Genomic DNA, 16,113 nt, shown 5'->3' on the forward strand with positions numbered 1-16,113 from the left:
ACCTTGTACCCGGGGGTCTCAGGGCAGTTCACAGAATAAAATCAAGATATAAAACCATAAAATACCTAATAAAGATAATAACAACAACCCAACAGCTCCCCCCCCAAAAAATACATTTTTAAAAGGGCATAGGATGTAACCCAAAGGCCTGGTTAAAAAGGAATGTTTTTCCCTGGTGCATAAAGGTGTATAATGAAGGCACCTGGTGAACTTCCTTGGGGAGAGCATTCCACAGACAGGGGGCCACTGCAGAGAAGACCTATTCTCATGTTGCCACCCTCCGGACCTCTTGAGGAGGAGGCACACAAAGAAGGGCCTCAGATGATGACCACAAGTCTGGGTCAGTTCATATGGGAAGAGGCGGTCCTTGAGGTATTGCAGTCCTGAGCCGCAAAATATTTGGTCTGAAATAAATATATATGTGAAACAGTATAATATTACTGGGATAGAATGCCCCTGAGGCTGAAGTAATTAAGATTATTATAATTTAATAGCAGCCATTTAAATATATGCTGTATTAACATTTTCAACAAGTTACAAAATATTTACACAATACATCATTGTAGATGGCCTTTGATAGATAAAATCTTTAACTGCAGTCCAAAAACTTCTTAAAAGACTACTGTGTGTAGTCGTCCTACAACTACAAAATCCTGTTCTTCTTATAAGCACCAGATACTGTTCTGCCTCGTGTACCATTTCCATGTCTACAGACGTTTTAAACATTTTAAACAAGGTTTTCACATAAATAATGTTTTCACTCATAATGAAGTATGTGACCAAATATTTTTTTAAAGACACAATTTTACAATGAATGCAACCAGCACATACAGTCTAACAAAAAAAAGTAATAAAAAAATGAGCGAAATAATCTTGACCAAGGCCACAAAGACTTTTGAGTTGTACAGAGAGCACCAGGCAACACAAACAGGAAACACATAAGAGGTAGTGTATCATCTGTTAAGATGTCTGTGTCCACAAAGGACTGTAATACAACTTAAGTGTTTAAGGGAACCATTTGTTTTACGGTGGCATAACTCATTGTCATACAATTATAATACAAGCTATTGCACATTTGGGAGCGTTAGCCAGAGTTGCTCCTAGCACTGCATGCCTCTATCTTTCCTTAAGGTGTCCCGGGACAATGCTGTTACGAAGGTTAAAAAACACTGGGTTTTCTGAAGAATTTCCAGATATATGTAGTGTTTTCAGTTCCAGCGAATAATATAAAAAGCACCAATGGAAAATTAAATACTTTATTAAGGTTGTCAAGGTCTCTCTCTTCTTCTTTATTTAAGAGCAATATCTCCTTCTTAGGAGGAAGTCTTTTTCTTCCTGAGATTCATTTAGAAAGCACCAACATTTTTCTTTATATTTCTTCTGCAGTTTTTTTTTTTTTTTAAACCACTACTTGCAGCAATTCCATGTGAGAAACTCCACTCCATTCAGAAGTCTAGAGAAAACACACCGGGCCACTTTCTATGTAACGCTGTTGTCCTTGTTTGAGATGAGGAAATTTCTGCACTTGAACAACTGGAAGCTGAGTGGTGTCTTGAGTGTGAAAAAGGAACTGGGTTTTATGCCAGCTGCCATCTTGAATCTGCAATGCATATAACAAGAGTGTTAATTAACACACATTAACAATCAGCCACTATGCTTTTTTTATTTTAATATTTCCTAGGCCTCTGAGAGAAAAACAATAACGAAGGACAATTATTTATTCATTACACTTGGTCTTCTTTATTAATGAGTTCAGGATTTGGTACATTATTTTATGCCATGGGTAGGCAAACTAAGGCCCAGGGGGCTGGATCCGGCCCAATCGCTTTCTAAATCCGGCCCGCGGATGGTCCGGGAATCAGCGTGTTTTTACATGAGTAGAATGTGTCATTTTATTTTAAATGCATCTCTGGGTTATTTGTGGGGCATCGTTCATTTCCCCCCCTCCAAAATATAGTCCGCCCCCCCAAGGTCTGAGGGACAGTGGACCGGCCCCCTGCTGAAAAAGTTTGCTGACCCCTGTTTTATGCTTTCTTAATGTTGTGTGGAAAACAGCACCATGGAGAAAATCCAGGAAGGATTTGGAAAGTGAGATTTTTGTGTAACATCTTCAGTTCTAAAAATGCTCTTTTTAAAAAAAGTTATGAATAAATTGAAAGCTACATCTTAGTACACACTTCAGGATTGATAACGTTTGAATCAAAACTTTGTGCAATCTATAAATATATCAAAACAACAACAACAGTTGACGAGGGCTTTGGAAGTTTGCAATTTCTGTATTTGCCCAACCAGTCAAAGATGTGAGCACAGTGGAAGCCACTGAAAAGTGAAATCCCTGCAGACAGGCATCTGTGAAATTCTGTAGGAATCTCTTTCCTGCAGAAAGAGATAAAGATCTCAGAGAATCTCACAGAAAAACTGCACTTTTCAGTAACTTCACAGCACTACCTTTATCATATATTTCCAGCCTGCATTCACCACAGTTTCATAAAGAGCCAGTGTGTTTTAGTGGATAGTTTGGGGAATTGTAGAAATCTGTTTTTAGATTCCTTTGTACTTACTAAATTTATTGACACTGGACTAACACATTATCATTCAGTCCCACCTCACAGGACTATTATGAGAATAAAATGGGATGTCCTTCTGTATACTAACCTGAGCTGTTTGGCGGAAGGGTAGGATAAAAAAATTTAGTACATAATATGTTTAATAGCTGTGAGTGGAAAGAGCTAGAAAACTAACCAAATGGAAAATGCTGATTTGATAGCATTTTAGCACCTACTTTGCACAGCTTCCAGTTCTTTAAGGGCTTGTCATGCTGACATTTATTCTGCTCTCTGAGGTCAGGGAGAGCAAATGATGACAAGACCAGATCATGTGTAAATGGATACTTCTTGGCTTTCTTAAATAAAAAAACATGAAGTATTTGGATTGCAACATCTTGTTCATAAACCAGAGGCGATTCAATAGCGATTGGGAGGGGAAAGGAGCTCTTTCAAGTTTTCATCAAATAGTCCAAAACATTCTGACTTTTTGAGTTCTGTCATTCGTTTAGGACAGTGTTTCCCAAACTTGAGTCTCCCAAGTGTTTTTGGACTACAACTCCCATCATCCCTAGCGAACAGAACCAGTGGTCAAGGATGATGGGAATTGTAGCCCAAAAACAGCTGGAAACCCAAGTTTGGAAAACTGATTTAGGACATGGGTGACCCATCTTTGGCATGGGTACCAGTAGTGCACAGAGGGATTTGTGACACTTGTGCACTGTCGCAGAAGGGCTCACGGCGTCCCTGTCCCTCTTTATCATCCTAAGAAGCACTATTGCTTTCTCCCAAACAGAGGCTTCTAAATACAGTTTGATAGAAATGTTGTAACCTGCCCAGTGAGTAATTAAGAACACCAAGGCTAACAACTCTGTGGTTAAATGGAGTCTGATGCTAAGTAACGGGGAAAGAAAGCACTACAGCTGCTTGCAACTTTTGGACAGAGGCACGTTTGGATTTTGCATGAGTGCTAGGTGTGTCTCTGTGTTGGTATCCTTAAGAAATAAGAATCACTGAAGTACAATCTTAAATGTTAACAGTAGCGGGTAAAGTAAATGTCCAGAATTTCGACTCTCATCTGTATTAATTCAAACTAAACACTACTTTCACTGCAAATTTTAACAATGCAAGCAGATGGCTTACCATGCATTCATCTAGAAGCACTTTTGGTTCAAGCGGAGCATTTGCTTCAAACATTTGGCCATTCCATCCTTTGAAGCTGATGGAGGGCCTCTGAGCACGTAGGTCATTGGTTCCCCACACCGGGGTGTTTAGACAGTGGACTGTGATGGTATGGATTGCTTCTGAACTCAGTAAATGAAGAAAGTTCATCTGCACTTTTCCAGTGCCAAACTCCAACTGTTTTAACAAAAACACACGTTAGTGTGGAAAGTCAGATTGCGCTTTATAGCCACAAAAGCACAGTGATCCCATGCAATTTAGACATACCTTTACAAAGGCTTCATAAACATTTCTTTCCACTGGTATAACAAACTATTGACATTTAATCTGCTAATGTAAACTATTTAGACAAAACATGCATACCGCTCTCCACAGAAATATGTCCTCCTTACAGAAAACTTGCACTACATAAATATGAGCAGGAAGATGACAGTGGGCAGTTTATAATGTTAATGGGGGGAAAAGAAGACGACATTCTTTGAAGCAATGCCTGCTCTTCCATATGTCACTCCCATATGACACTTTGCTAGTGTTTTCCAATGTTTCTTCAGCTGTGTACAACATGGTCTTTTACATTAGTCTATGTCCCAGGGTGTAACAGCATTTTAAGACACTCCTGTTCTTGTTTTTTTTTCAAATTTTCCATTAAATCCACCAAACGTTCTGGGAGCCAGGGTACAGTGCCACATCGAACAACAGAAATTACTGAGTGATAACTGTCATTTTATCAGTAAGTAAAGAGTTTTGTCTTCTGTGTAACTTGAGAACTCAAATTAAGCACTTGCATTTCAATGTTACGAATGCTTGAGACGACAGTAAGTGGAGCTTAGTATCATGCAGTCACTCAGAAATACCTATTTTTTTCTTTTATTTTTGGACATCCAGCCTAAGGAACAAGCCTGTAATTGATGACTGAACTAACATTTCACTGCAGCTACGTATAACATTAGCCTAAGAGTTCACTGCTGATTGCAAAGGTTACTCCCCACCAACTTCTCCCTCCTCCCTTTGCTAGGGTTCTGAACCCGATTTATCTTGCAAACATGAGCCTGCAACCCTGCATGGAGAAAAGTAGCTGATTAAGCACACATTTCTCCTCCCCTTCTCTGCTGCAAAGCACCCTCTTTTGGGGACGGGCTGTAGCTCAGTGGTACAGCATCTGCCTTGAATGCAGAAGAGCCCAAGTTCAATTCCTAGGATCCCTTGATAGGGGTGAGGAAGACATACTGCCTGAACCCCTGGAAAGCTGCCTGCCAGTCAGTGCAGACAATAACGATACTGAGCAAGTGGAACAAATGGTCTGACTCTGCACGGCAGCTTCCTAAGTACCGTATTTTTCGCTCTATAGGATGCACCCGACCATAGGACGCACCTTGTTTTAGAGGGGGAGAACAAGAAAAAAAAAATCTCCCCCTCTCTGCTCAGCGCCCCTTCAGCGAAGCCGCAGGAGAAACGGAGCCCCTTCCATTTCTCCTCCCGCTTGGCTGAAGGGGTGCTGTGCAGCTCTCCCTCTCTGCTGAAGCCAGGAGTCTGCTGCGCTCCGGAGGCTTCAGGCGGCTATCCCTGAAGCCTTCGGAGTGCAGCGCGAGTTCCCGCTGCGCTCCGGAGGCTTCAGGTTCCTTTGCGCTTCCTCTGCGCTTCAGAGGCTTTTGCTATTGCTGAAGCCAAGGAGCCTGCATTCGCTCCACATTTCCCCTTAATTTTTGGAGGGGAAAAAGTGCGTCCTATAGAGCGAAAAATATGGTATATATTGCAAATATTCACTAGCCCTAATGTGGAGTTGAAGTTTACTGATTTTCAGAAAACTAATCCAGTGCTAACAAAGACTATCAGGGTATTTTCCTGTTCTTAGGCGCATACGGTGAGGTTGCGTTAAAAAAAGGCATAAGTAGAATCCAGAAGACTGTCATGATGGTCTTTCAGAAGAGAACAATATACCTTAGTTACAGAGACAGGTGATAAGCATGTCTGGCCACCAGCGCTGAAGTTGCAGAAAACCTCAATGGCATCAGAAGGACATCCAATATTCGGATCAATCCAGTATTTTCCTATCAGTTGGGGAAGGCAGAAAAATTAGAAATAATTTCCCAGCCTTATGTTTCCAGCTTCCAAGATGGAGAGGGAGGGGGGAAAATAGATGCGAGTTTAGGCTCAATATGTTCAACTGAGAAATCCAGAAGTGGGAAAAGGTGTAACAAAGTGTTTTACAAGGTTTCCTCTCCTTTTTAAAATTGGCTCCACAGTGACAACAGCCAAAGGACTGTACAATGATCTTGTGAGAGTAGCGAGAGTAACTTTTCTCTTGGTGATATGTTTATGCTAGCCGAATCCTACAGCAGTGATAGGAGAATCAAGAGAACACTCAAGGAGTGTGAGAGCCATGCTGCAGAGGCAGAGAAGAAGAAGAAGAGGAGTTTGGATTTGATATCCAGCTTTATCACTACCCTAAGGAGTCTCAAAGCGGCTAACAATCTTTTTCCCTCCCCACCCCCACAACAAACACTCTGTGAGGTGAGTGAGGCTGAGAGACTTCAGAGAAGTATGACTAGCCCAAGGTCACCCAGCAGCTGCATGTGGAGGAGCGGGGAATCAAACCCAGTTCACCAGATTATGAGTCCACTGCTCTTAACCACTACACCACGCTGGCTCTCCAACCATAGTCACCATCCAACCTAGAAACGGTACCTCAAACTGGCCAAAAATGCCCAGATAGATGAATTAAACCCAAAATCAACTGCACCGTAGATTGTGTACGGTCGCTACAGATATGATTAGGACTCATTTAGGAGCAATTAATAACAATGGGGGGGGGGCTTACCATCAGACACCTTACGTTCACAGTTAAGCAAATCCCTGCAGATACGTGCTGGGTTATCTCGAGTTCCCAGAGGGTTCTTAATACTGTGCAGTAAATTGCTAAGGTAATGTAATGTTTTGAATATCTCGGCACTGTGATCCAGTAATGTTACTTCAGTGTTTTGGTAGCTCTGCCAAGGAGAAAAAAACAACAAAATTTGACATTTTATGGTATCACAAAAAAAAAAAAGGCTTAGTACTGAGACATGGCCAAATGGCAAACTGGATCCTAAAGCTGGATTTTCAACTGAAAGGGCAACGTATTCACGAGAGATACTGAAAGTTACACTGAGGTAAAAGATACGTAATAAAGAGGGAATTTAATTTTTTAAGTGAAAGTGATTCATACATGCAGAAAATCTACACATGCTAACCCCCCCCAAAATCCAAACAAGTATACCCCAATGACATTTTTGTCTTTGAAAGACAAAATAGCTAATCACTATTCTAAGGCAATAGCATGAGATCCTTCCCATACATAATGGCGCATGGAAGGAAACAAGAGACTGGATGCTGCTGCTGCTGCAGTAAATAGGAATACTGCCTTCCCTTTCAAGGAAAAGAATAATAACATTAATAATGCAGATTTGCATTCCTATCCTAGAGAGGGCAATAAGAAATGTGAAATGAAGAAGGGAAAGAAACCACCACATCTTCAAAGGTTAGATGGGTGCTTTGTCCCTTAAAGTAGGTTGAATTGAAAAAAAACTTTTAAAAAATCATCAAATGGCTCAGGAATGACATAGGCACAGGGGTTGAGATATTTATTTATCTATTTCACACAGCGATCGTAATGGTGTGGGCCTGTTTGGAAAAACAGCGTTTCCCAGTAACCGAACCTTGTGGTCTGATTTCTGACAAATTGGGAACTCTCTGCAGAAGAACATCATTTCAGCCCCCTACAGCGATGACTGACCCCACAAGCACATTTATTACATGAACGGCAGCGACAAAACAACTTCTGATGGAGTGGTTAAGGTCCGAACAAAAGCCACCAGTACATTTTATAAATTATGCTTTGCGCTGTGTGCATACCTCTCTCAAGTTGCAGCCTCACAAAAACACAATACTTCATTCATATAATGTGTTTCCAATTAAGCAGACCGCTATTGCATAAATGTTCTGAGCATTTAGGCCAGAGGTCTCAAAGACTCAGCTGCAAAACTTATTCTCTATATCCTGCGGTGTTTATATGTACAGTTCCCCCTCATTATTCCCACCCCTGCCAAGTAGTATGATATTTGTAAATGTGTGATGAATTAAATATTTGTGAAGACATACAGCTTATCAGTGAAGCGACTTTTATAACATGTATACATGTGACAAGCTAAACATGCAAATATTTTTACCTCCATCTGTAATGCAGTATTGGAATCAATCAAGGCTTGAATAGCAACACTGATGTCAATCTGCTTCTGTATATAATCAAACATTTTAATATCAGCAGCATAACAAACAAACCATCAGAACACCAGAAATTAATTATGCACATTCTTTGGCTCCTGCCACATAATTACAATACTTATTGCCAAAGAGTATTAATATTGCTGTTGCTGTAAAAGGGATTATTATTATGACTGGAATGCAATTCAAATTAAAAAGATTTTGGAATGCAGGAATAAAGAAAATCATCAAACCAGCAAATATAGCATGCCACTTTATCTAAATTATATAATTTCGTATTTGAACGATTGGTATTAATAATTGTATTAGAAATTGTTATAATGAGGCTATCATTTGACTGTAATTGAAAACTAATTTTAAAATATTATAAAAAAGAGATGGCTTTTTTGCGGGGGGGGGGGAGTGAGGAGAATGTGCTAATTTTACTATAATCTTCCAGGCTTGCTTGCAATTCCTACAATTGCCATTTTTATGCTTCAAGGTAGTTTGCACCTTCCAACTGCCATAAATAACACATTAAGGCTTGTGGTGAAGTTGTGACTGAGGACTGGTGGATACTGGTTAAAAAGAACAAAACGTGGCAAAGAAGGGAGAAGGGTTTTTTAAAAGCATGAAATACTTTGGGTGGACACACTTCCGCAATACTCGGAGTAGATGCAATGGACTTAAGTCAGCCATGATTCACGTAAATCCATTGGCTTCAATGGATCTATCCTTAGCATGGCTTAGTCAGATGTTGCCTTTTAGGAAGGATCCCTAGGAACAGCATGATGTGTAATATTTTATAAAGACTCAATATATTGCTTATACACAGAACATGAATCAAGTTAAAGGCAAACCTTTCTAAGCCCTGATACAGCTCGAGGCTGCAATCCTAAATGCAGCCCCATGAAAGTAAACATGCCTAGAAGGAAAAAGGTAAAGGAACCCTGGATGGTTAAGTCCAGTCAAAGGCGACTATGGGGTTGTGGCGCTCATCTCTGCTTTCAGGCCGAGGGAGCCAGCGTTTGTCCACAGACAGCTTTCCGGGTCATGTGGCCAGCATGACTAAGCCGCTTCTGGCGAACCAGAGTGGCGCACGGAAACGCTGTTTACCTTTCTGCCAGAGCGGTACCTATTTATCTACTCACACTGACGTGCTTTTGAACTGCTAGGTTGGCAGGAGCTGGGGCAGAGAAAAAGGAACTCACTCTGTTGTGGAGATTCAAACTGCCAGCTACACTGCATTGCCCCTGCTCAGTGGGTGGGCAGTGTCCTCCAGAATCTCCTCCTGGGCATGTTCCATTGAAAGGGATGGCGGCTGGGCATGGTTACTCTTGTCTACCTTCCATTCATTAAATTTGTATACCGCCCTTCATCCGAAGATCACAAGGCAGTTTGCAACATAAAAATACAAAAACGAGAACACGAAATACATCCCTCTCCCCAGGGAAAGTTCGTCTGGCATTTTCAGTACCAGGCCTTTGGGTGATTAATATTCTACAGTCTTTGTGGGAGGGGGGGGCTATTGGTTTTTTAAAAAAACTATTTGTATTTTATCTGTATTTTTATCTTGTCAACCACCCTGAGATCTTTTAATGAAGGACGGTATATAAATCTTACAACAACAAAAAACTAATACAGTGGTGCCTCGCAAGACGAAAAGAATCCGTTCTGTGATTCTCTTCGTCTAGCGTTTTTTTCATCTTGTGAAGCAAGCCCATTGACGGATTAGCGGATTAGCGCTATTAGCGGCTTATCTGCTGATCGGATCAGCTGATAAGCGGCTTAGCGGCTTAGAAAAAGGGGGGGAGGGGAAAAAACCAGCAGGAACTCGCAAGACATTGTCATCTTGCGAAGCAAGCCCATAGGAAATTCGTTTTGCGAAGCACCTCCAAAATGGAAAACTCTTTCGTCTAGCGAGTTTTCCGTCTTGCGAGGCATTCGTCTTGGGGGCACCACTGTACCACCACCCCTTCTTAATGGTGACTACAAAAGTTCTAGAGGATAGTGCCCCAGCTTTTTTAGTAGTCAATGCTGAAACCATCATAGAAAACATATCCAACTTACTCTTGGACCAGGTGGCCCTGGTGGACCCTAAAAGGTAGGAGAGAGGGGGACACCATATAAGAGTGGTTCATACAATTATGCAGTTATGCAAACTTTAAAATAATGTATATTCACTTACAGGTGGACCTGGATGGCCCTGTGACCCTTGAGGTCCCTGAGTAAAAAGAGATGATAGAAATGCATGAAATATAGTTTTTATTTTTCAAAAAAAAGTAAAATAAAGCTCTATATACCACCTTGGAATGAAATGCAGTTTACAAAGAAGACTGGCATGTTTAATGCATATATTAAACTAGCTGTAAAATGGACCAGGACGACAAAGGCTATTCTCTACCAGCTATGACCTACACAAGGATTTCTTAGTGCACTGTAGACCATTTGCCTGAGTTGCTGTGTACTTTTTAAAGCGAGTCTGTGTACTTTAAAAAAAACTGAGTAAGCTTTCTGTCAAAGGCATCAGCCCAATACGACTCAATTACTGAAGTTCTCTGTTTATCCAGTCCTACCCCCTGTGAATACTGCGGGTGCATTTAGCATTTTAAAATGGTTGAATAAAGGATTTAAAGCATGTCACGAGCAAGCAATTCTGCGTATTTTTCGACCAGCCAACCCATTAGTAAAAAAAATGTCATTTATTAAAATTTGTATTATTAATTTATTAGTCATGTATAATGTACACTGTGTGTGTTTTCCAGAAAATTAAATAAGCATGCCATATAGAGAAGCAACACCTCCCCATATAATGTCTACATGCTGTGCCATGGGATGGGTTGAATCCATTGGTTTGGGTTCTAGCCTCCAGTGCAGGAGAAAACCAGCTTGCTCCATCTTCCCGGAGACAGATATTGGAAGATGGCTGTCATATCTCGTCTCACTCTCCTGTTTTCCAGGCCATTGTTGTTTAGTCGTGTCCGACTCTTCGTGAACCCATGGACCAGAGCACACCAGGCACTCCTGTCTTCCACTGCCTCCTGCAGTTTGGTCAAACTCATGCTGGTAGATTCAAGAACACTGTCCAACCAGTTTTCCAGGCTAAACATACCCAATTCCTTCAACCGTTCCTCATAAGGCTGGGTTTCCAGACCCTTGATCATTTTGGCTGCCCTCCTCTGCACACATTCCAGCTTGTCAATATCCTTTTTAGACTGTGATGCCCAGAATTGGACACAGTATTCCAAGTGTGGTCAGACCAACTCAGAATTGAGCAGGACTATGACTTCCCTTGTTTGGGACACTATATGTCCATTGATGGAGTCTGGAATAGCATTAGTTGTTTTGTTTTGTTTTTGCTGCTGTATCACACTGTTGGCTCATAAAACCATAGAATTGTAGAGTTGGAAGGGACCCTGAGAATCATCTAATTCAATCTTCTGCAATGCAGAAATATACAGCTGTTCCATACCTGTCCCAAACCTGAAACCTTGGCGTAATCAGCACCACGCTCTAATGTTACACTTGTGGTCCATACTAAGACCCCTGGATACTTTAGCTGAAATTCTTGCATAGCAGGGGGTTAAACTAGACGACTCTTGGGGTCCTGTCCAATTCTACAATTCTTTGATCCGTCCCCTCAAGTCCCCCCCTTTTCTCCTCTGTCAGTCTTATTCCCTCTGTTTATCTATCGCCTTCTCTGCTACACCAGCTTCCCTTATCTGCTCTGCCTCCCTGTTTACGTCGCAGAAACCCAAAAATGATTGTCTGTACAAGCATCGCAAGGCTTCAGAAGCCTTAGTGTCACTCTGCGGTCTCATTTCTGGTCTGTCCAACCTTATTATGGGATAGGACCACCCAGGATGCAGCATGACAGTTGGCTGCAGTCTCTGTGCTCTCCAGACATAGATACAAACCATAAAACAAAAGCCACAGGAAATATTTAATAAAATTAAAACAATAAAACCACAACACTACAGGTCAGTAGGTGGCAGCAATAGGGCCTTTCCTCTGGCCTTGCAATGCCATTGAACTCAAGAGAAGAATAACTGCTTTGCAGGCTCTTCCACAGGTCCAGAACAGGATAGCTATGTGATGCTGAGTACCGGTATGTGCCATAAATTTAAAGAACATGGCTTTCCCCTAAAGAATCATGGGAATTGTAGCTTGTTAAGGGTGCTGGGAACTGTAGCTCTGCAAGGGAGTTAACTATATTTCCCAAGATTCTTTGGAGGAAGTCAAATGTATGTTTTAAATGTATATTGTGTATGCAGCCTGACTTTCTGAGAAGAAGAGAGATAGGTTTGAGATATATTATACCTCTTATAGTACTCTTGGGACCTCCATTATAGTTTGTTCCCCTCGTCCTTGTATCCAGACTTTTCAGAATCAGTTACCATTTTCTGACTATTGATGTACTTGGTTTCCCCCCCAATGTGAGCAGAAGACTATAATCCTGAAACTCAGAGAAGCATGATTTTGCTGTTTCTGCACTGCATATTTTTTGCTGTACACTCTCCTTGTCAGTACTGACAAAAAATATTGTTTCCAGGAAACACAGTATACTTTTGACTTCTTGTTTATTCATAGAAAAAGAAGGCTACCCCTTTCTTATTTATTGTTTTTAATTGCTCTGCTCAGAAATCCTAATACCATTCCGTGTTAAAAGTAATCGGGCATCTAGGAAGGATGCCAACGGTTTTCTTTGCTTCAAAGGAATGTGTTCAGACTCAGTACAGAGCTGAATGAAAATTATTTGATGTCTGTGAAAATACATGGAAATAGAACTTTCACCCTGGCTGTAAAGGCAAAGCTAATTGCTTTGTGCTGCCAACAGTCGCATTCCCCTTTTCTGACAAGTGGCTCACGCAATGAATTTGTGATGGAAGGAAATTGCTAATTGCCAGCGGTGCACAATTTCAAAGGAAAAAAAGAGTACTTAAATGACACAGAGACGCCTATTTTCCACTGAAACGCCCTGGAAAGATCCATTAACAGGAAGACGTGTTTATGTGACAGCAAAGTAGACTATCAGGCAAAAAATAAGAGGAGGAGGAGGAGGAGCATCTTCGGACACTGAACAGCCATAAAAATATCAAGAACACAGAAGAATTTACTTCTGGTAACCATGCATGGAACATGCCTGCTGCCGAAAACACAAACAATAACGATCACAGAAACCAGTGATTGTTTTGAAGGTTAGCCACGAATCTGAAAGTTATTAGGACCAGACTACTGTGGGTTCTTATATGGGAAAGACATTGGGATGTACCATGGTTCCAAAAGGTCTCTGATAATTGCTTTGCTCTCAAGTAAGATTGAGCTGCAAGGATTTGGCATTGAAGATGACATTTCTGAGAAAGGAAAAAGTCTGTAATCTCTGGCCTATGTTGCTCCATCTCTGTTACTAAATCTCAATAAGGTCACTTTACCAGGGTTGGCCCAAGACGCTTTGCTGTTCCAGTCATCGTCTCAAGACCCCTGAACAAATATTGAATTTCACGGGTTGCTTTAAAGTTGGGCTGCTCCTGATCTTCACTCAAGTCACTGCAGTGACAACAGAGTTCAGGATTAGTCTGAGTGCTGCTGGCTGCTGGACTTAGCTACCATTCTGTGAACGTATTAACAAGCGTCACCTAAAGATGCTCTCAACAAAAAGCCCATATTACTACACTGCAGCTGCAAGCATAACTAATGTTTCTGGTGACATTCTACAATTCCTAGTTATGCAGAGGCACATCTATCTACCACTTGCACTTCTGTCCCCAGAAGCTATGTAATCATGATGTCGCAGGAAGCACTGTAGGTGAGTGGTAGAGTACAGTCATCCCTCTTGTTACGTTCGGTTCAGGTTACGTCTTTTCAGGTTGCATCCCGGAAGTACCGGAAAGAGTTACTTCCGGGTTTCGCCACTTGCGCATGCACAGAAGCAGCGAATTGCAACCCGCACACACGCAGACGTGGGTTGCGTTCTGCTCATGTTGCGAACGGGGCTCCGGAACAGATCCCGTTCACAACCAGAGGTACCACTGTATATCCTTTGCATGCAAAATTCCCAGGTTCAATTCCTGGCATCCAGGTAAGAGCCCTGCCTAAAACCCTAGAAAGCTGTGGCCGATCAGTGTGGAGAATACTGAACCAGACAGGCTAGTGATCTGACTCACTGTAAGTGCATAGATTTCTTTCACCTGAGCAGCTGGAAAGATGCAGATAAACACAGCCCACAACTTCTTGAAAACAAGGAATTAGTAAGGAAGTTATGATCCCTCCCCCCAACTTGGTACTTTTGCAGGATGTGGGTGGAGCAGAAATCACCCCAAACATGCCGTGTCCCATATATTGTGCATCCTACCCTATTTTTAACATTACAAACTTTATTTTCACGTACCATTTCGCCTCTGGATCCCTTTTCACCCCTGGGTCCCTGAAATTAAAAGAAATACATGTCATCTTAAAACCCCCCAAATACAGTGAATTATAGTAACTCCAGAAACCATTTATTACAATGTGTTTTACACGGTAAATAAACCATTCATTTCTACAGAACAGAAGGATATCTAACTTTACTTCACTTATGCATAACATTTGTGCAGATATATTGGAATGGCTAAACACCACCTGAATGAACCGAGCAGCAATACTTATGGATTATAGCAGCCTTTGCCAACCTGGTGCACCCTCCAGATGTTTTGGACTACAACTCCCATCATCCCTTGCTATTGCCCATTTAGGCTGGGGCTGATGGATGCCCAGAGGACACCAGGTTGGATTATTAAGGGAATTCAGTGCTCTCGTGTTCTTGTCTACAAAACAAGTCTTTTATCTTGCATGCATGTTACAATGCAAAAGAGTTCTCGTCTATTTGTTGTTCAAAGTGTGGAAACCTTCATGCGATGGAAAGCAATCCTGGGAAAGACTAAGCACTTACAGGTTTGCCTGCTGGACCTATGATGCCTTCATTACCAACAGGGCCAATGTTTCCCTAAAAACAAAATGCAAATAAATTTTCGGAGCAATAAATGAACGACAGTACTGTGCAACATTTGACTATTTAAAGAACATACAATTCCGTGCCCGGTGAAAATTAAACAATAGTGAAATGATATTTCAAAATTCATGTTCAAAGAAGGCCAGTTCTGTTTCTGGATATAAGAAGGGCAAATAGACAAGTTAAGTTTGCATCCCTTTCATTTGCACACCAAATCGATTGTATTTCTGAACATGCATTTCTGAACACCTGAATACTGAAAGGAACTTGACCTCTGCTGTTTATCTAAGAGCCCTATCTATATGTGACATAATTTTCAGCTTAACAGACAAACAATACCATTACTTGTAATAAGTAATAAGATAAAAGTGATCCTTAACTGGTGTGCTTGTGCAGATTGCACAGTGATCCATTTGGCAAGTTCTGAAATGTTATGGCTAGTTAATTGCTGGGGATTGTGTGGGGGAACAGGTTTATCTATGGTTAAAGCTTCAATGGTGCTAATTAATTCAGTAAATCTTGCAGAAAAGCAAATTTTGCCTCCATGGTGATTAGAATTAAAGTATATAACTGGCAATGTGCTACCCTCCCTTGGTATCCCCCAAATTTGCTGTCAGAAGCAGGTCACCTGACCCTGCCTCAACCAGGGTCAACCAAGGTGTAAGTACAACTCTCACAAATTCTGCTCTGGGTCACCTGTCCTCAAATTCAGTTGTTCCTACTTATCTGCTGGCATAGGAGGAAAGTGGTCTGAGTTTTCACTATAAACCCATGGGAACTGCAGAGATGTCAGTTAGATTGTACAATGAACAGTGAGTTTATTAATAGACCGAATCACTTACTATTTGTCCTACCGGGCCTTTAGGTCCCAAAATTCCAATTAAACCGAGGTCACCTTCGGGACCCTAAAAAATGAAAAGTAAAAGCTTAGTTATAGTACACCTGATACACTTTTTAAAAAAGCATTTGTCTAAAAAAAAAAAGAAAAAGCTAAAGTAAATGAAAGTGAAACTAATATAAAATATGAAATGTTATGTACTGCAATCTTCTTCTTTAGATCTCTGATACAGTGAAAAAGCCTCAACAGAAAATGCACTTCCAGTCAAATTACTGTAGCTGTTTCATAAAGTGAAATATTATTTCTTTTGCTCTCCAATCTCA

At 41.1% G+C, this 16,113-nt stretch overlaps 1 protein-coding gene across 1 annotated transcript in view; it reads right to left on the reverse strand.

Annotated features, from left to right (window-relative positions):
• Positions 1–471: 471 nt before the first annotated feature.
• Positions 472–16,113, reverse strand: part of COL24A1 (collagen type XXIV alpha 1 chain) — a 163,094-nt gene continuing 147,452 nt past the window's right edge. Inside the window, exons 51-60 of the mRNA XM_081193937.1 lie at positions 15,795–15,857; positions 14,893–14,946; positions 14,353–14,388; positions 10,153–10,188; positions 10,035–10,061; positions 7,931–7,996; positions 6,544–6,712; positions 5,664–5,773; positions 3,687–3,902; positions 472–1,600 (exon numbers count right to left, since the gene is read on the reverse strand). Coding sequence (XP_081050063.1) covers positions 1,454–1,600; positions 3,687–3,902; positions 5,664–5,773; positions 6,544–6,712; positions 7,931–7,996; positions 10,035–10,061; positions 10,153–10,188; positions 14,353–14,388; positions 14,893–14,946; positions 15,795–15,857 — 924 coding nt within the window. The 3' untranslated portion in view covers positions 472–1,453. The remainder of the gene's footprint in view (positions 1,601–3,686; positions 3,903–5,663; positions 5,774–6,543; positions 6,713–7,930; positions 7,997–10,034; positions 10,062–10,152; positions 10,189–14,352; positions 14,389–14,892; positions 14,947–15,794; positions 15,858–16,113) is intronic.

Source organism: Podarcis bocagei, assembly GCF_964188305.1.
Source record: "Podarcis bocagei genome assembly, chromosome: 5".
Taxonomy (NCBI): Eukaryota; Metazoa; Chordata; class Lepidosauria; order Squamata; family Lacertidae; genus Podarcis; species Podarcis bocagei.